The following is a 21,318-nucleotide window of genomic DNA, read 5'->3' on the forward strand; positions in this document are numbered from 1 at the left end:
AGATGCTTATTATTATTGGGTGACCTGAGCTAAGCTCGCCCACGGGCCCTCGTGCAATTCGCGGACGGCCCCTGTGATTACAGGGGACGGCCATCAGCCAAGACAGAGACTCAAGAGAAGCAATTTAGCTTGGGGAAATATTTTTCTTAGCTTTTATGATAGTGGAAGCTTTGCAAGCAAAACAAGGAAAGTAGATCAGCAAGACGGGGGAAGAGGGGTTGTTTCTTTATTATTGCTATTTAGGGTTTTTTTTTGTAGTCTTAAGCATAGCAGTTATACAAAAGGACAAAGTTGCCTTGCGGCAGTGGAAAATAGAACAAGAGATTTGCATTGCGTGTTTGTATAATACATATGTGATGGTGAGCATGATTTAAAGTGAGATATTTCAGGTAGATATATTAATAAAATTAAAGGTTATGAAACAATGCATTTATATTACAATGTGTAAGCACACTTGTATAAAAAGCCAATAGATGAAAAATAATATATGATACAAGATGAACTTCCAAAAGTAATAACGTTTACAAAAGTCAGCTAAGGTTAGTGATATAGAAAAGAAACGAGAATGATGTAGAGACTTTGTGAATTGTGTAGCGCCTCCCAGAGGTAAAAAAACAAAAAACACATTGTTCGTTAAATAAAAAATAAGATTAATTTGAATAATAAGCAAACATGCGTGAGCTATCGTATAATCATGCATTTTTTTTTTCAAATACTTCTAGGTTTGTTTTTGTTTTACATAACATGAGGGTGTTTACATGATTGTCTGCCATCTTGCTGCTAATGGTAACCCCAAAAGCCCAAAAACCCTGTAAATGGCTGGGCAGAAAATGAAAAAAAAACTGGTGCAATTTGCTAACTTTGAGTCTCCGTAGTTTGTATTACTTATTGTGCTTTGTAGCACACATTTTTGGTTGCACTACACAATATAGCAAAATCTAGAGGTGAAATACAGGAGTTTCCCTTTCAGCAGCATAGCTTAGCCAAGGGGTAAGAAGCATGCGGTTCTAAAGCTGCAGTGGCTCTTTAGCGCTGCCCTAGTGGCTTCCTAAAGATTTTTGAGAATTGTTTGAAAATGGAAAACGTTGGCGGATGGAAATATCTATGTATTTTTTTGTGTGATGGTTTACTTTAGAGTCCATATAAAAGACTGAATTACTAACTAATTTGTATGAATCATATAGATGTTGTTTTTTCAATAGTTTTTGCAAGGCACATTTCTTATTTTTTGTTTTCTGGTCAGTTGTGGCGCTTTCAAAAATGTGGGTTGCCTACACCTGCTTAGCCAAATTTCTGTGTTTGCATTTGTTTTATTAGGACACATAAAAAAACAAAAAAACATTGTGAACAAAAGGAAACAAAAGGAAACGACAACATTTATGCACAACTGCTGCACAATGCAATAACATAACACTCAAACATGTGCTCGTATGTCGCCTGTACCATTGGTAAAGTGTTACCGCCCTCACCGTCGTGCCCCGGGCTAAAGTCCTGTTGCATATAATGTATTGTGATTGGGATTTGGGCCAGTGATGATTATAGATCAATCATTGCTCAAGTACTTTTAACTGTCTAGCCTTATTTCATTGTTTCTTGCAGAAAAGGCATTTAGACTCAAAACAAAAAAACAGCTCCCTAGTGCATAAAAAGGATTTTAGAAAAAAGCGGAATACTATTTCAGGCGTGCAATTATACCGCTAGTGACACTTATGACATATAATACCCGAAGAAGCTAATGAATCCTGATGCTTTCTTTACTTTGTTCTACTCCTGCTAGCATTGGAGGTAAGGTAGCTCGTACTTGGCGTCTTCAGTTTCTTTTTTCAGTGCCGCAAACTCATCAGCAGCGATCTTGCTACTCGCTCGCCTTTTGTCCCGCAGGCTGTAACGTAGCGCAGGTTGGAATTCTACACTTGGCAGACTTCCAGGCGGCGCTGGTATGTGTTTAAAATACTTTCAAGGAACAAAACACGCTTTTGTTGTTTGCTGGGCCAAGCGGTGGCTGTTTTTGTCTAGGATGGCTCCCAGGGGCCCGCCAGGATAGCACCGGAAGCTAGTGGCGCTTTGCAAGATAGCTACTAGTTTTCAGCTTGCGCTAGAATAAATAAACAAGAGAAAAGCTCTTTTTTTGTCGCAAAGCATACTCACCAACACTACCATTTCTTCTGGTAGAGCGTAGAGGTGGGACATAACAATTGATTCATGTATATATTGTGATTATTTTTGGGCAATTTTTAAAATCAATGATTTTTGTGGCATCTTATCCGGTACGGAAAGCGAAGGGAAGTGGAATATAAAGGAAGAAAGCAATCTACGAGAACTAAGGCTGGCGCCCATACATTTTAAATCCACTGACTGTCAAAGACTTGTTTACATTGTCTGAACATCATTCATGGTTTATTGTTCCAGAACTGTGTGATTTTAGTTGCTTGTTTTTTTAGGAAAGAAAATTAAATCATAATTATATCAAATCACAATTATCATAAATCTCGATATTAATCGAATAGGCACCTTAATATATAAATGAAATACAATCGTGACCAAAGCATATTGTCCTACCCTTAGTTGACCAGTGGTCTTTAAACTTTTCAGAACCATGGTCTATTTTAATGTCTGACAAAATTCTTGTGGCCTGGCCCAATAATTAGTTATAGTACATTAGTTACAATAACGAGAACAATAGAAACAATAAGCCCAAATCCACTGTGCAATCACCAAACCACTAGGGATGTAGATGACATAGAAAAAGGCATATGATTGCATCTCATCATCAGAATATTTTCCCACTTTTGAACAAGCAAATGTTTTTTTTTCCGTTTATATTTTTTCGTATTCTCCAGTCAGATTGTGTTCAATGCGTAGAAATAGAGTACACGATAACATACAGTATACCGATTTTTAACGTCAAAATGTATGCATATATGTTGTAATGTGACCAAAATTATATGACACAGCGGACACCGACACATAAACGTGTACGTACATGCTTCTACACACGTATAGTGGTTATTAAGACATAGCTTTGGTGGCAGTATGTGATCATTAGCACCCAGCTTCTGTGCTTAATAACAGGAAAGAGTCATGTTTGTGAATCCCCTAATTTGTTACACGCTTTATAGAGGAAACAGTCAGTCCCTTACTTTTTGAAATATTTTCGTCGTTACAAGTTTGCGCACACAATTGTTGGCGAAGAGAAAAAAGGGAGGTGTGTTGTGGAAATTATACAGGCAGGCACACAAAATAAATATATATAACGCTGTGGAAAATGACTGATGCATAAACACGCACGCACACACCAAAGAAGTAGAAAGATAAAAGGTTTTTTTTATTTTTTTATTTTGCCTCGCCTTATTAAGAATTCAGTTAATGAGACAGCTTTGCCACCACAGACAGAACAAATGAATGTGATGCAGCATGGCCGCTTCCTCCCCGAGAAGCGAGCTAGTGAACGGCGAGGTGCGCTTGTTTGCATCTGTGTGCACCGGTAAGGTGTTTTGTAAACATCTCATTCAGAATAATGAATGTAGTCCTCTGTCAGCCTTTTGTACAAACCCCCCCTACCCGAAAAAATAACCCCACATGGGAGCTTCCCATACCTGTCAAATTAACTCTCCTGCAACCTCTGCCAATTTGTGTGTGCGGTGCCTGTTTTATGGACAAGGCTGACAATGTTGTGTTTTTGACAAATAAACAGTATGTCTGCCGTGTGGTAATTTGCATTCTACGTGAAGAGAGGAGTGCGTTCCAATATGGCTTGCCCTTGACAGCGGAGGCTGTTTATGATGTTGATTGGCCCACCGGGAATGTTAGCTCATTTGGTTGCTTGCCAAACACTAATTCTAATCAATTAACAACCAAGGAGAGCTAGAGGTAGGATCTGGTCTAAAATAATCTAGCTCGACCGGACCCAGGATAGCAGGTATCAAATCCAGACCCAGCCAGAGCCCGACCAATTAACTCTATTTGCAGGAATGAGCCCGAAGCAAAGACAAAATGTTATATTTTATTTGTGAGGACTCGAGAGGTGAAGAAGTGATATATGATAACAAATTAAACCATGTATTTTGTAACAAAATCTGTAACAACTACAATGGCTAAACGCCGTTGAGAGCATCACCCGAATTGAGAAGCAAAACCATTGTTGGCGGTATTTCCCTTTTGCTGATTCGACAGTACTTATTTTCAGTGTTCTTCACATCCAGGGTAACCTACATGACTGCCTGTGAAAGACAGTGGTAATGAAATTAAATGAGATGATCTGCATTTATATAACGCTTTTCAAGTCAAGAATTCCCAAAGCACTTTACAGTGTGCTTCACATTTCCCAATAGCGGCCGTGCAGCCATGTGAGGCGCTAACCTGCATATTGGCGGTATTAGGGGTTCAGTGTCTTACCTAAGGATACTTCGACATGTAAAACGGAAGAGCCGGGATTCGAACTCTGGTCTCTTGATCCCAAGACGAGCGCTCTACCTCCTGAGCACTGCCTGTCATAAAAAATGTATCAATGAATATATATAAATATATATATTTGCTCTCAGGTGATAACAAGACTGTATAAATATGAACACCTTTATTTCTAGTCTTTAAATGTTACTTTAACCAACAATTGTCCATCCGTGGCGGATTTTTTTGAAGAGTTGTCGGTAAAAATCTTAAGGTTGCCCATCATTTCGACGGGTTTGTCAAGACCAGAAAGAAGACAGGACCCACTTGCGTGTGTTTCTCTTAGTTTTATCAGAAGGAAGGGAAAGGGCAGTATGCACGATCCGTAGATCGTTGATTGTGGGGAGCAGGTTACTCAGACGCGGAAGTGTTATTTCCGTGGCGAGCGAAGGCAGTGTCGAGAGCGGGGAAAAACAGATCGATGGTTGGGACAGGTGAACAAAAACGTCGTCAAGTTCTGAAAAGGGGTCGGAGCCGGGAATCAAACAGGAATCAGGACAGGAGAGAGTCAAGGTTGAAAGGGCTTGCCTAGCGTGAGCTGAAGTTCGCAGACGGACTGACAACCGTTGACAGGAAGACGGGGGGCTTTAAAAAGTGACAGGCAGCCAATCAGTGTCCGAGGCAGTTGGCGCCAAAGGTGCTGACTCAGTTGCCCCGCATCAGTAATCATGACAGGGTTTAAAAGTAGGCCATACACCTCAGAATCTAGTGTGGCACTTGAAGAAAAAGAGAGGCAGAGAGAGGAAGAAGAAATCAAATCTAAATAGAAAAGAACCAGGAACGCAGTTACCAGACGGACCTGTGGCAAATTGGAGTTGCATAAATTCTGAAACCCATTTGATCAATTTCTAGCTATAAGAAGGACACTCATAAAGGTGAGCCAAAGCATCTAATGTACAGTTGCCAGGAGCCAAAGCAAGAGTATTGTTTCCCTTCTATATGCAGTCCTCTGTGCTGTAATTTGCATTCAATGTGAAGAGCAGAAAGGTGTTTGTGTGTATGTGTACATTCCAATATGGTGTGCCCATGGCAGCGGGGGCTGTTTATGAGCTTGATTGCCCCACTGGGAATGTTAGCTTATTTGGTCGTTTGCCAAACACTAATTCTAAACAATTAAACCACCACCAGGAGCTGTGATGAGGCGCCATAAGCCACAAGGAGGTGTGATTTTTTTTTTTTTTAATTCAGTAGAAACTTACAGACAACAATGTGGTGCTAATGCTTATTTGTGTTAATTCAAATTGCTCTCTGAGGAATTTAGTGGATGATTGTGTAGTACTGGGTGCTAAGTTGCATTTTATTTTTACTGTTGTTGTGCAACAGCCATTTTTAGTATCACAGTAGTAAAACTGGCTAATAATATCACGGTGTATTTTTCATATTGCAGAGTAATTTGTATTTTATTTTGATAAACTTTTTTTCATTCAAATCCATAGCAGCTCCCGTGTTATTTTCGATTGTTCTCGATTGTTCTCAGCTCAGGGATGCTGCTGGAAATGTGAATTTCCCTTCGGGGATGAACAAAGTATCTATCTATCTATCTATCTATCTATCTATCTATCTATCTATCTATCTATTAAGAATCACATTTTATATTCAATTTATGCAAGCAAAATTACAAAAAAATAGTTCATTTTGGTGAAAAACCACAGTTGTGTTTTGTCCTTTTGGGCTGAATTTCAACCCGAGATGGGCAATTTCTGGCCCATGGACTGGATGTTTGACCCTCCTGGTTTAGTTAAACAAAGAAGTTATGGTTCAGCGTATGTATTCAGTCATTATCAGTTTGTTTTGATAAATATTGACCTTTTTTTTTAAGAGAACGTAAAATAAATGTATCAAAATACATCAGTAATAAAATACAATTTTCATAGATCGGGTTCAATGTCAAATAAGGCTTTAAGTAAAAGGACACAGTGTAATATTTGTCAACCAGGTGTCATGGTATTGTTTAGTGTAACCGAAAACACGTGCTACAAAGCACTAGAGCACAAACCAGACTGAAAATAACCAAACCACGGCATTTCTCATTTATCCGCCCAGCCTTTCCCAAGGTTTTTGGTTTTGAGGGGTTCTGTTAGAAGCAAGATGGCAGACAATCATGTCAGCTCCTTCTATAAGCTTACGGTTATTTAAAAAACATTTATAGGATAATTATTGTATATTTCTTATTATTCCAGTCGCTATTGTTTTTTTTTCTTTTTAATTAAATGAAGATGTTTGTTTGTTTTTTATCACTAGGAGGTGCTAAATAATACAAAATGTCAATCTGTTCCAAAATGCGATGCTTATTTGATAGTCGCTTGTCAGTGAATTTTACCATTCGGAAGGGAAAAAAAATACAACTTCTTCTCAAACAAAACTGATATTGCAGCCCTTAGTATTGTCAGATATTGATATAATCTGATCTGATTTCAGCTTTGCCCCCACCTTTAAATTCAAATTAAGCAACATAGTTTAAATTTGGACATTTAAGTATCCTCACACCAATTTTGGTTAACACTGCTTTCCTCAATTATAGCCCTACTCTTCTAGAGTTCAGGTTTTGCACAGCCAATATCCATAAATCAGCTTGACTGGAAAATGGAATGGACTATTTGCATATGAAATTCTATAAAATCTGAGACTGTTTTTCTGGCTGATATCATACTGATATCTGATATTCTTATTGGATCAGAGCACCCTGATTTATCATTGCCCTCCAGCTTTGGCAATGGCAATGTTCTTCAATTAAGAATGCGACTATTTATGCAGGGTGTATTGATACCCATGTTTCAATCATCTAAAGCTGCTCAATTGAAGGTTAAGAGTGAAAAGCCACATTTTGTTGTTTTCACCACATCCATTTAGCTGCCACGGTGTCATCTTTATTCTCACATCACCCCCAACTACTAAATCAAAGCAAGTAAAACTCCGCCAATGTCTCTAGAGAGCAGGTTCATCCATGATATCCACATTTAAATGGGATGCAGACGCAAGCGCAAATCCAGCAGCAAGAGTGTTTGTGTGTTTGAATATGCATTACACAGCCCACGTCTGGCAGGAGTCAAAGTGCTCCTTTAAACATTCATAAATCATGGATATTTTGGCCAGCGATATTCACAGCGCCAGAGCGACAGACAGACAGCCCTCTAGTTTAGGTCTTAAACAAACCCCGTGGAATGTGCTGATGGCGAGAGAATTAATATTAGGTCTAAACCTAGCTGGCAGCCGGCTTTAACCTCAAGTGTATCATTCAACTCTGTCTGACTGAAGCCTTCATATCCCTAAAAGCATATACGGTATTTTCCGGACTGTAAGGCGCACCTAAAAACCCCCAAAATGGCCAGAAATTATTACCCGGTACGCCTTAAAACAAAATGCAGTGAAAACGCATACAGTATGTGTGTGCACTACATGAGGTTTTACAGTACACTACATTATTTGTGTATTTGTTGATTAATTGCAAAACATCAATGACCAAAATCGCATACGGAAATCGAACCCTGATTGCAGCGTTGAGAGCACTGACACCACTATATCACTAGTGGCACAGTGACATATGAAAAAGCATTGGGGTTTATTTCATCATCACAGTACTTTTACAGTGCCAGAAACAAATGGAGAAAACAGAAAGTCGTCCTGAAAGATACGACTCAAAGCAAAGTCCGACTCATTAACATATACACCAAAGAGTTGTTACTGTCGATGTGCTTTTTTGAGATTCTTTATATCTTACAAAACAACTTTTTCTTGTCTCCATTCTCTTTGTTTCTGGCCTCGTGAGTAATAAAAGTGTGATAATAAGATAAAGTGTAATGCCTTTTCATATGTTATCTGTATCATTAGAGGTCTAGTGCAGGGGTCGGCAACCCAAATTGTTGAATAGGCCACAACAGACTAAAAAAAAATGTCTGGGGCTGCAAAAAAAAAAAAATTACAAATATTTACTGAAAACAATTTTGAAGCAACGGAAAATATTAAAAATGGTTTGTGTTGTGTTTGGGTTCCTCCTTAGGACCTGCTCTTAAAGTAGCTCACCCAGTTTCTCTGTCATTTTGATTTTGTAGTCAAAGGTTTTTGTCGTGATTGAATAAGTATCCAGCCCTTCTTTCAATAATTAACTTGGTAATAATAGAGTAACAACATAGTTATAACATCATAAGTTGTTATTCAAGAAATGCATCTAAACCTGGGTGTTCTTTGTCAAACATTTTGGGAAGCACTCGTCCAGTGTACTTAATTTATGCAAAAATATAACATAAGACTATATTTTGGAGGTGCGCCTTATAACCCGATGGGCCTAATAGTACGGAAAATACAATAAGTCAGTTGTTTTTGGAAGGTGGGGGCTCCTCCGATTTGTCCAAGTGTTTTAATTTCTAAGTTATTTCAATAACCTGAATGGCTTTGTCAGTAGAAACATTTGAAAACCAGTCAAGCATGACTCCCATTGAAACCTTGCTATTTTTTTCACACACAAAAAGAAGACAGGCATTGTCACATTTACATGACGCCTTTTTCTTCTTTTCGCTTTCGTCGTCACCGGACAAAAATCAAGGACTTGTTTGAGCTCCGGTTCGCTCTTCGAGGCTAACGACTCGTGTGCATTGTCGCTGGTTCTCATTTATGTACGGGGAAAGTGACTGGAGCTAAATCCCGAATGAATCGAGGAAGAACGAAAAAAAGAAGGCGCAGTGAAAGGCGCCATTGTTTTTGCACTGAAGTGCTAATGATTGATGGCGGAATGAAAGACGTGACGGATCTATAGGGGCTCTTGTGGATACGGCATATGGCATGATTATGTAAGGCCATAAGCACAGGCCGGAACATGATGAGCGGACATAGCAAAAAGAAAAGAAAAGATAGGTAAGAATGTTTACGGGTAAAGACAAAATATGTTAGACCAGGGGTGTTAACAATGCTGCTCAAGAGATGGATCAGGCCTACCAAGGGATTGAATCCGGCCCACAAGACAATGCTGCGAAGCACAAGAGAAAAATGTCTTGCAGTAGAAAAATGTCCACTTGATGTTGCCAAAGCCAAGCAACACCCACAAACCAAATGTATATCCCTGTCTCTCTCTCTCTGTACCTATTTTTCTTTCTTGCTCATTTTTCTCTTTCTCAAAGTAGTATTTTGCAGTCGTATTTTTTATTTTTTTCCCTGTTGAAATTTGGTAGTATATCAGTAGTATTTATGTAGCATTACTGCAGTTGTATTTTGTGTCGTATTTTTGTCATAATATTTCTGTAGTAGTATTTTTGTATTCCAGTATTACTGCTATCGTATTTCTGTAGTAGTATGTTTGTAGAATTCCTTTAGTATTTTTTAAATATTACTTTTTAGTACATTTGGCGGCCTGGAAAAGGATAGGTTGTACTTGCCCAAGACACACCACAGGATTGGGTACCCCTACAACCCTAGTGTTTAAGGGAAACAGTAAAACTTTGGCATTAGTATTTTTGTAGTATAGCATTACTTTATTACTATATTGTTGTATTTCTATATTATAAGTTTTATATTTAGTTATGTAGTATTTATGTAGTAATACTTGTAGACACGCAAAGGGACAATGGGCACAAATTAGGCATCAAAATTTGTTTTTTATTCATAGTACTTTATTTGCTGTATGTATGTGTATATATATATGTATATATATATATATATATATATGTATATATATATATATATATATATATATATATATATATATATATATATATATATATATATATATATATATATATATATATATATATATATATATATATATGCTAGCGGATGTCCAGAAACATGTGTATGTGTGATGACTGCAGCTCCTATGAGGGAGGGCAGCAAATAAAAGAAGCAAAAGAGAGAAAAAAAGAAAAGAAAGGGGGGAAAGAGTGCAAGGGAGGCCTCCTTTCACAGAGAAACAAAGATAGCTGTAATTAATGGCCCTGAGCTCTGGTCTAGGGGAGCTTTCTTCTGACAACTCGGACTTAATTAAAACTTAAGACTTCTGAAAGGGCCTCTGACTGCGCAGGGACGTCCCACCGCCTCATGAGAAGAAAAAAAAATAAAACCCGGTCAGATTTCCGACAAAAGAAAAAAGAACAAATGGAGAAAAGACGTGTTAGCAGCTGTAGCTAAGTTGCTAATCCCTGTTTGTCAAAGGAGGGGGATGAGTTGGAGGGTTTGGACTCGCACACCTGGAAAACTGCCACCCACAAACTTAGAGGCACACCCACACCTTTGTCCCCACCTGTATGACAAAATCGTCCTAATGAAACAATGTTTGGACTAAGCCGATTTGGGTTAAAAAAGAACTCTGACCCACGGCACTACAGTAAGGGTGCAACCCGAAAATATACTTGTTTGTCATGTAATTTTCCATGTATATGTAAGGCGCACAGAATTAAAACTACAGTAGAATCAGATCAGTCTAAAAATGACGCTGACCAAACGTTGTATGCGACGGGAATCGAACCCGAGTCGTGAGGATACGAGCACCATCAAGAAAAAAAACATTGCCGTAATGACCCAAATCTTATATCCCAAAATTAGCTTATTTTTGACCAACTCATTGGTAAAAGTTGGCATAATCTGGGCCTACATTGAACTAGATTTTAGAATTGAATTATGATTGCTAAGTATGTATTTTTATTTTTAAGTAAAATGATTCAACCGTAATTGGGTTATGGTTGACTTACGATCCGGTTTTGACCCCTGTCATGATTACTGATATGCTTCACCTGTGCCTCGGACTCTGACTGGCTCTCTGTCCCTATTCAAACCCACTCCAATCTGTCCCCTTTTGTCCGTCCGTCTGCGAACCTCAGTTAACATTAGGCAAGCCTTTTTTCGACCCTGTCTCCCACCTGATTTTTGCTCCCGTCTGTCCCCCTTCTCCGTTTTTGATCCTGACCACGTCTACTCTCCCATCCCGGCTTTCAACCTATTTTTGTCCCCGACCACGTCTACTCTCCTTTCCTGGCTTACGACTCGCTTACAACCCCGAGCACGTTTTGCTCTCCTGTCCCGGCTACCAACCCGTTTTTTTCCGTTCCCGACACCGCAATCACTCGTCAGAACGACCTGCTTCTCGCGTCCAACAACCACCGGATCGTGGGCACAACCCTTTCTTTCTTGCAACAAAACTTGTGAGAAACGCAACGCAAGTGGGTCCTGTCTCTGTTCTACTCTTTACAACCCCGTTTTTAAGTCAGTACCATTATAAACACAATGTGTGTTTTTGTTGACACAAGTTGCATCAAAATTAGAACAATTTTGACCAGTATGTATCGGTATTAAAATATGTAGATTATTCAGGGTTTTTTTCAAATACAGGTAAAGGTGTTAAACTGAAATTGGGTTACGGTTGACCTAAGCGGCCATATTCTTGTTCAGTTCATTGCTGACCCAATTTGACTCATGCTTTTAAATTTCGGCAATGACTGAACTCCGTTGAGTTTCGGTTTACCCAGCCTTTTTTATAATTGGCCCAAATATAACCTATAATAATTGAGGTATACGAAAATAGTGTTTTTGGCGCAAGTTGGGTCAAAAGTATAACAGTTTGAGCCACGATTTTTTTGCATAAGTAATCTAAATAATGTTTTATTTTCAAATACAGGTAAAGGTATCAAAGCGAAATTTGTTTAAGGTTATAATTAGCCAATATCCATTAATCAGTTTATCAATGTATTAAGTTTAATTGTTTATGATAGGTTCAAAAATATAATTACTTACTACTTTGACCTGAATCTCTTGGTTGTTCAGCACGAAGCAATGATGTTAATATGTTTATTGTTTTGTAGACACTGGAAATAAGGAGTGAATAGATCAATTTATTTTGTACTTGCAAGGAGAACAGGAGAGAGCTTTAAACTTTAAAAAATAAATTCCAACCTGTTCTAAAGGCCCTGTTTTTTGAATCAAATTTCCTTGGTTTCAAAATCAGATCAGTCCTAAAGGGTGTTGAAATCAACAAATGGCAACACTATTGGCCGATAGTGACAATGATAGATAGATAGATAGATAGATAGATAGATAGATAGATAGATAGATAGATAGATAGATACTTTATTCATCCCCGCAGGGAAATTCACATGATGTAAGAAGCTCATAACAGTAAAAAACAACAAATAACAGTGGGTCAAAATAACAAACTACGCAATCTCCTTTGTAGTTGTCCAAAATTAAAAAAACAGAATCAACTGCTACTTTTACCCTGTGTCTTTGCAGCCCTCTTTTGTGCCTCCCTCCTCCCACCGCAGAGGATCAGATAATAAAAGCTTGGCCTACTCTTTTGTTTTTGTGCATTGTTCATTAGCCCGGCAGCAACCACAGAGGCACACTCGATATGCTTGGCTTGACCGACTGTATGAGAGCGGGACAAGGTGGGTTGCATAGCCGGGGGGGTGGGGGACTCTCTGTCGGAAAAGGGCGGCTCCACCGTAGCGAGGGTGCACGTTTGCTAGAGGTAGGGGTCGGCTTTGCACGGCTGCGGTGCCATTTAGGAGGCAAGTGGAGATGCACAGCACACGTTGAATGAGAAACCCCTGCAGCTGGCAACAATGAAACAGGCTGGACAATGTGAATGCTCAAAAAAACTGCTTTTCCCCCCAGCCTCTTGTTTTGACTTTTTTTTTTTTTTTTTTTTTACGTGATGAGTCGGAACATGACCTCGGACTTTCCTGATTAATGATGTTTTTCTTCTACCCTACACTTTTTGTCATCGTAGACCAGGGGTGGGCAAACTTTTTGTGTTGCGGACCACATTCGGTTTACAACTTTGGCATAGGGTTTTGGGCCAGGAGCAAGATAAATGATTGAATGGTTTGATTTTTTGGGTTGTTTCTGCCGATGGAGCGTTGAATCTTGTACCATGAAAAATAGGCTAACCTAGGCCTACCCTATTGATCTCATATGGATTAAATGTGGTGTGCATCGTTTGAGGCACTCTTAGATAATTACCACCATGCCTATCTGCTTGTATCTTACTTTTAGTAAAGCTATTCGGAGCAGAACACATTCAGTATTAGGAATAGGAGGCGGGAGAAACTGAAAAGTGATGCCCACCGCTGTCATAGACCATTTAATAGGAGGTGAATTTCCATAAAATGTCAAATCAAGTGCATAACCAAAAGTGGGATTTCAAATTTTTGTTTAGCATTATTTTGGGCTGTTTTGGGTCACACAACTGCAGTGTCTAATTGATGAGTTTATGGTTTATCAGACATGCCAAATAAGGAGAGAGTACCGGACAAAATTTATAAAGATGCAAAATTCCGATGTGTTTGAAAGGTCCTCCCCTGTTCCCTTTCTTTTTATTAAATGCCCAAGGTTACTAAAAGCAGATCTGCCCTAAAGGGTGTCGATATAGAAGAACAGCAAGATTATAGGCCAAGAATCAGAATAATGTAAACAGTTTGTAATAGTCAAAATACCAAACAACCTATAGGAGTAATAGTCAAAAACACTAACTGTAAGGCCGGAAACTGAGACGTAGGCCCAATCCCATTCCTCTCATTTAGCCCTGAGAACCCTCCAGTGAGGTCCCTCCATAGGGAAGTCCCCTCAGTGAGTGGAGTGCAAAGTGAGGATTGTCCCCTAAGAAATTGGACGTGACTATAATCTATTGACGTCTCTGGCCCATTTGAAGCCTGAGAAGTGGGCTTTCTGGGCTTTGGATCACTTGTGCTCAATTGCATCCAGAGCAGAACCAAAAATCTACTAAATCTACTAAAACATATTAGGCTGCCTCGTCAAAGTGTTGCATATTATGTGGTTGGTTCTAAAAAGACTTCCTGTGTCTTCTTCTACAGCACTTGCACAAACTGGACAGCGCCTACAGCCCCGAGTCTTGCGTTTACTACTGCTCGCTTTGCGACTACTCGACCAAGGCCCGCCTGAACCTGGTGCAGCACGCCCGATCGGCTCGCCACCAGCAGAATGAAGGCCTGAGGAAGCTGCAGATGCACCAGCAAGGCCTAAGAGGGGACGACGATGCCTTTAGCCTCCACGAATTGTTCCAAGTGAAGGAGTGTCCCTCAAGTCAAGGTTTGTAGCTGTAATACAGTGTTTTGCTAACTTTTCAGCGACTATACAAATCACAACAGAGTTGTGTTTATTGCAACCTGAAAGGCCTTATAGCATTTGCATTTATGCCAGTACAAACTCGAATTGTAAACTTTATAGTTTAGCTGGTACTCAAAATAGGGAGAGAATACATCAATGGATTTTAAACTTGCAAGGAGAACATAGAAGAGCCTAAACCTGAGCTAAGCGATTCAATCCTGTTCTAAAAGCCTTCCCCCGACCCCTTCTTTTTATTAAATCTCCCAGGTTACAAAAACCATATTCGCACTAAAGGGTGTGCATATCAAAGAACAGATACATGATTGCCCAATGATGAAAATGATGTAAACTGTTCATAATAGTCAAGACAACAAACAACAGTGCACAATTATAGTCATAAGCAGGGTTGGGTAGGGTTACTTTAACTTGATTTACTTTCAATTACTAAGTTAAAGTAACCCTACCCTTTAACTTGATTTACTTTCAATTACTAAGTTAAAGTAACCCTACCCAACCCTGGTCATAAGAACAAACTGGCATCTAGTGCAATCTCCTTTTCAGTTGTCAGTATAGATGTATCCATTTTCTTTCCTTTTCATTAAAATTTCTCATCTATTAGCTTCACCAAACAGTTACGCTAATATCCCACTACATAACACATACACATATTACTCCTTTCAAGTACTTCAAAATAAGGATCTGCTGCAGCCTATGGGTACAGAAATATATTACATTCCTGCTGATCACTGGAAGACAGCACATTTACTTCTGACACTAAAGAAAAAGACCCTGTTGACAGGAAAATGTATCTTATTTTAAGTATATTTCTTAGTTAACTCAATATCCATTTATTTCTCGATTACTTTAGGGTAATTTTAATAATATTAAATCCCCATTCACTTAAATTTTAAGTAAAAACACATGTTGTGTTGAATATAAATTAAATAAAAATATTGGTAGAAGCGTCATTTTCATTTATACACTTGTTAAGTTTAATCAATAGTAGACACTCAAAATAAGGGGAGAAGACATCAATATATTTTTATCTTGCAAGGAATATTGGGAGAGGAGCTTTTCGGATAAGAAAATTCATCCAGTCCTGATGCCCTACTCCGAGCATCCTCTTTTTATTCGATTTTCAAGGTAACAAAAAAAAAAAAAGATCAGAGGGTGTGTGTGTCAAAGAACAGAAAAACAGCAACATGATAGGCCGATAGTCACAATGAAACAATAGTCAAGACAACAAACAACAGAGGACAATAATCGTCAAAATAATAAACTAGTATCCTATATAATCGCCTTTATCAATAATCATGTCAAGAACTGGAACAGGAACAGGACCCAATCGCGTGACGTTTCTCACACAAGCTTTTTATTTGACGTGAAATGGGGAGTCATGCACGATGGGCAGCAGTCTGGCATAGAATGACAGGAAGCCAGAGGCCGACGAGATCGATACCAATAGCCCGAGCAGATATCTGACAGATGGGGTGGATACCGGACAGGACGGGACAGATGGGAATGATATCCAAACAGGATATTGAAATTAAACCGGGACAAACAAGACGTGAACAAAACTGGAAACAGATATTAAATAGGACAAAATAAACGGAAACCATACCGGACAGGGAATACCAACAGGAAACAGGACCGAGTCAAATCCCACGTCTTGCGGGGCAGAGGTTCGTTGACGGACTGACAAAGGAAGAGTGAGAGCACTCCATTTAAATAGACGGAAAGCCAATCCGTCTACGAGCCGCAGCTGACGCCACGCGGGCGGGGCCAATTGGGCGCCATGGCAACCGTGACAAATCACGGTATTCGGCCAGGATACTGGTATTGGTCTGAAAACATCCCAATTTCTAGTGGGATTTTTAGAAACGTTTTTAAACTGAAAAAAATATTGTAAAATAAGAAAAAAGACACTTAAAATAAGAAATATTTTCAGATTTTTTTTTAATGTATTTCTCCATTTTTATGCGGTATAACAATACGCTTTTTTGGAAAAATGTACATTTTGTCATTACAGATTAGTTGAAATCGGACAATTTCTGGGGGTGGACCAAACAAGGTCTCATAAGCACAGTGGTTGAGAAACTGTAGAACACTTTCTTTTTACCTGGGGTGAAGGAGATACTACAGCACTCAGAAACACAAAAGATAAAGATGGGCCTCTTTTTGCCAATAATTGGAGAATTTCCACATCAAAACTGTGTCCTTGGAGTTATCCCACATACGCGTGCTGAATTTCTTTGGACAAAATCTCACTTTATATTTCCCACTTATGTTATTATTTCCCCCCCTGTGATTGCCCTTGGCTATAATTACGTCCGCCTTAACTTTCCTCCCTGACAGCCCCGCTACCTCTTCTTTTTGGAGCCACTCCCTTTACATGCTGTCAAATCTTTCTCCCTCCTCTCGCCTTTGGCCTTCCTATCCACATCACGTCTCCCGATACGGTCGTCCTTCCCTCCTAATCTCTCCAAAATGAGCATACTGTTCCTATTAGGCTGCCGCGCTTATATCTCCCACAAATACACACAAGCTGGATATACACAAGCTTTGTGCACAGGGACATCCCATGCAGGCGGGCAGCTTATGAAATTTCACCTTGGGAGGATCTCGCACCATCAACACACACACATATGTACAGCCTCTCCCTGGAGTGAGCTTTCATTTCCTTTCTCATGACCAAAGCAATTTGGCTTTCATTTAAGGGTCTCCGTCCTGCCAGCAGCTAATAAGTGTAACAGAACTGTAAAACATTCAGAGAGAGCAAAATGGGAAGAAAGATTAATCGTTTTCTTTGGGTGTTGGGAGGGGGTTGATGCCTGGTGAGGGGGCAGAGGAGAGCCGGGTCTAGTGCTGTAATTTAAACCAGAAGAGTCAAGGTCCATTATTTAGTCGTCCTTATGTTAATGCTGCAGGAGAAAATGAGCGCTAAACTTGTTTTTGTTTTGCTTGACCTGAAGGAACGGGCGTAGTGGGGACGAGGCCGGGAGAAGGTAACATGCTTTGAAGAGCATTCCAGCATAGAAGTTGGCATGGAATCTGTATGGGGGGAAATGAGAGGACATAGGCTTTGTTTAATTGCCTCTTAAGCAGAGTTGCGTACTTTACCAAAAAACTGTCATCATTAACAGTCACTAGTTACCTTATTTTTCATGAACCAGAACAGGATCAGGACCCAAACGCCTGACGTTACTCACACGAGCCTTTTATTTTTTCTGTAAATATGGAGTCATGTACGTTAGGCAGCAGTCTGGCATGAAATGATAGAAAGCTCTGGCTGACGAGATCGATACCAATTGCCCGAGTTGATATCGGACAGATGGGGTCAAACAGAACGGGACAGACAGGATAGATAATGAGACAGGATATCGAAAAATAACAGGACAAACTAGACGGGAACGAAAACTGGAGAGTATAATAACCAGGACAAAAATAGACGGGAACGAAACTGGAAATCAATATCAAACAGGACAAAAATAAACGGGAACAATACCGGACAGGGAATACCAACAGGAAAACAGGACTGAGTCAAAACCCACGTCTTGCGGGGCAAAGGTTTGTTGACAGACTGACAAAGGGAAAATGAGAGCGCTGAGCTTAAGTAGACGGAAAATCAATCTGTCAATGACCCGCAGCTGGCATCACATGGGAGGGGCCAATTGGGCGCTATGGCAACTTTGACATTATTCAAAAATTAATTCAATTACCCTTAAGATTATTAACACCAAAGAGTATTATGTTACTCTGAAAGTAGTTATCTAGTTTGCAAATTACTGTACCTATAAAATTACTTTAAAATTGCAACATATAAAATACATTTCCAAAAAAACTGTTGAAGCAGTGTTCCCTTCATATTTCTCTGCTTGTGCAATCATGAGAGATTGCAGAGGAACACATAAACCGAGACACACCATATCCATGTTGTCTCTGGGCTTTGAACCATTCGAAGATCTCCTGATCCGTTTCTAGGTATTGTCCAAGACGAATCTTTATTTTTGCAAGCATGGTGTATTGCGATAAAGGTTTTACAGATGAAAACATAAAAATTCAGCACACTTGCCCAATTGATTTCCTGTTTGTTCCTATATAAGCCATGCCCCCTCTCTACGCTCTGCCTATTATTCACTACTGGTGACACACATTCAAATATGTACAATAAAGCTCACTCCCTAATTTCTCTATTGGATTTCATAGTTGTAAATTCGGCTTAGATGTGAATGTATATGAAATGAAATGAAATGAAATGAAATGATTTGCATTTATATAGCGCTTTTCAAGTCAATGACTTCCCAAAGCGCTTTACAATGTGCTCCACATTTCCCAATAGCGGCCTTGCAGCCATGTAAGGCGCTAACCTGCTTATTGGGGGTATAAGGGGTTCAGTGTCTCACCCAAGGACACTTCGACATGTAACACGGACGAGCCTGGATTCGAACTGGGATCCCTTGATCCCAAGACGAGCGCTCTACTTCCTGAGCTACTGCCGCTACATGAAATGGTAGGCAGGATATCTACATGAAGAGAAATTCAACATCTTCGTACTTTGTGCATAAGACCATTCAGATGTATTTTGGTGGGAATAAAAACATTCTACAGAGAATGTCTACCAGAACAAGGTTTTTATGTAGAGTTAAAAAATGGTATCGATAAAAAGCAAAGACTATTCTTCTGTACCCGCTCGTCTCAATACTGCATCTGTGTGTAATTGTCGTGACCACACACTCCCCGCCCTGACACGGACGCTCATTACTGGCGGAACTTTGGTTTTAATTACACACATATCCAGTTTCTGCAAGATTTGGAGCTGTGGCTCGAAATTTCACTTCTATCTCCATAACCGGATTTTCCTTTTTTTTCTTTTTCTTTTTTCCCCGACCGCTGCATCCAATTCCAAATTCCTCCTCATCAAATGCACCATATTTGTCACCGCTTTCGTCCTTTGATAGGCTGGATTGGACTCGCAAAAGGGAATTTCCAAGGGAAACGACTGCAATACTTAACGGAAGCAAGAAGGATCCAAACCACGTTTGGGGGTTATTATTTTTCCCCGTTTGCCTTCTTTTTGGGTTAGTTTGGGTTGGCTTGTATTTAAAGCAAACAGGCTGCATTGCAGCCATCTCAAGGGGATTTTTAGATCATTTTATTTTACAGTATTAGCACAGTTTGTTTGTTTTTCAACAAAAGTGCATTCCTAGTCAGTGATCAAAATTCGGGTGAGTTTAATGTCATGTAGCTGAAATAGTGTTTCTAAACCTTTTTATCAGAGTAACCCAATTAAACCTGTTTTTGATCTAAGTTCTCAGCAAACCCTTGCTTCATTTATTGTCTTAAACTTTGTAAACTGAATAAATAAATTAAAGAATAAACGAATAAATAAATAACATTTCCATGACAGGTAATTTTTTTTTTTTTACTCTGCGGTGTTTAACTTATTTCCCCACGGACTAGAATTTAAAAATAATACTCAAATCAGCAAATTGATCTGCCAAAAAATGTTAAATACCATCGTTGTTTTTTATTATTTTTTACATATTTCCAACTTGTTTTTTTTTCACGTAAAATAAAACGATAATTTATAACACAACTGATAAATAATACTTATGACCTAAAAGGTATTGTTTTAAACACGAAAAACATACTTTAAAAACTGTAAATATTATTATTTTAGATTATTAGATTATTATTGTAATGTTATATTCCAATGGTCCTGTTTTTTTACCTTTTTCACCATGTAATTTTTACGTGTTTTCCCTTGTAAAATAATTTTAAAAATAACTCAACTGAGCAAAATGATCTGCCATGTTAGAAATATGCTAATTCAAAGTTGTTGTTTTTTTCCTATTTTGTATTTATTTGTTTCAAACGTGTTTTTCAAGTAAAAGAAGAAAATAATAGTGAAATGACGATGATCTTAAAATATCAATGATAATAAACAATACAAACATACTGGTTAGTAAATATTTTTCATATGATTCATATGTTTATTCTTATATTTTCCAGTATAAAAGAAATAGATATTGAAAACGTATTTTCTTCCTAGAAACATTTCCTGAAAATGTAGTAAAATAATCTAATGTATTTTTTTTTAATAAAAAGAGATATTTAATAAAATTGGGGAAAAAAAACAATAGGCACTGAAATTACCAAAGTTATCAATGTCAATAGGACAAATATTATTTGTGATTGTAATATTTTTTTGAGACCCACTGCACAACAGCAATGCTTAAAATACATTTTATTGTTGGGGGTATTGTTTTGTATTTAATGTAGAGCATGTGACTCAAAACTACAAACTATAAGTTGAGTTGAACTTACTTTTGGAATATGCGCTTGAAGATGTCCTCCTCCGTGGTAAAAAGTGGCAGAAAAAAAGCGCTCCAGCCATTTTTCAACCGCATCAAGCTTTCTTATTACACTTTTATTTCAAGAGAAACATCTCACCTCTTCTTTACACTTCACGCCAAACAAACAGAATGGATGCACAAGATATTAGACAATAAAGATGTCAAAGATCTTAGCGTGCTGGAGATAGTATAGACAGAGACAGTATACAATGTTCACACACCATCTAGGAAGTAGAAGTCGGATATCTTCTTCGGGGTGGATGCTGGGTGACGCCACCACACACTGTTAGCGGCGGAAAGAACCACTACAGTACTGCCCTGTACTCGGAGAAAGGTGCATACAATACAAAATCTAACGGATAATTTTCGACATCCCGAAAAAAATGTTCTATCAACCGTTTTTCATAAATCGAATGGTCATAGGTAAGGAAACGTCTGTATTTCCACGTCAACCTCCATTCACTTTCCATTG

The 21,318-nt window shown here is 38.8% G+C and overlaps 1 protein-coding gene across 4 annotated transcripts in view; it reads left to right on the forward strand.

Annotated features, from left to right (window-relative positions):
* The window catches only part of zfhx4 (zinc finger homeobox 4), a 227,581-nt gene that overhangs the window by 149,234 nt on the left and 57,029 nt on the right, over positions 1-21,318 (forward strand). For all 4 annotated transcript variants that reach the window (XM_088321850.1, XM_088321851.1, XM_088321849.1 and 1 more), the window contains exon 6: positions 14,238-14,472. In XM_088321850.1, coding sequence (XP_088177976.1) covers positions 14,238-14,472 — 235 coding nt within the window. The remainder of the gene's footprint in view (positions 1-14,237; positions 14,473-21,318) is intronic.

This window comes from Urocampus carinirostris, chromosome 18, assembly GCF_059441175.1.
Source record: "Urocampus carinirostris isolate Australia breed hairy pipefish chromosome 18, RoL_Ucar_1.0, whole genome shotgun sequence".
Lineage (NCBI taxonomy): Eukaryota > Metazoa > Chordata > Actinopteri > Syngnathiformes > Syngnathidae > Urocampus > Urocampus carinirostris.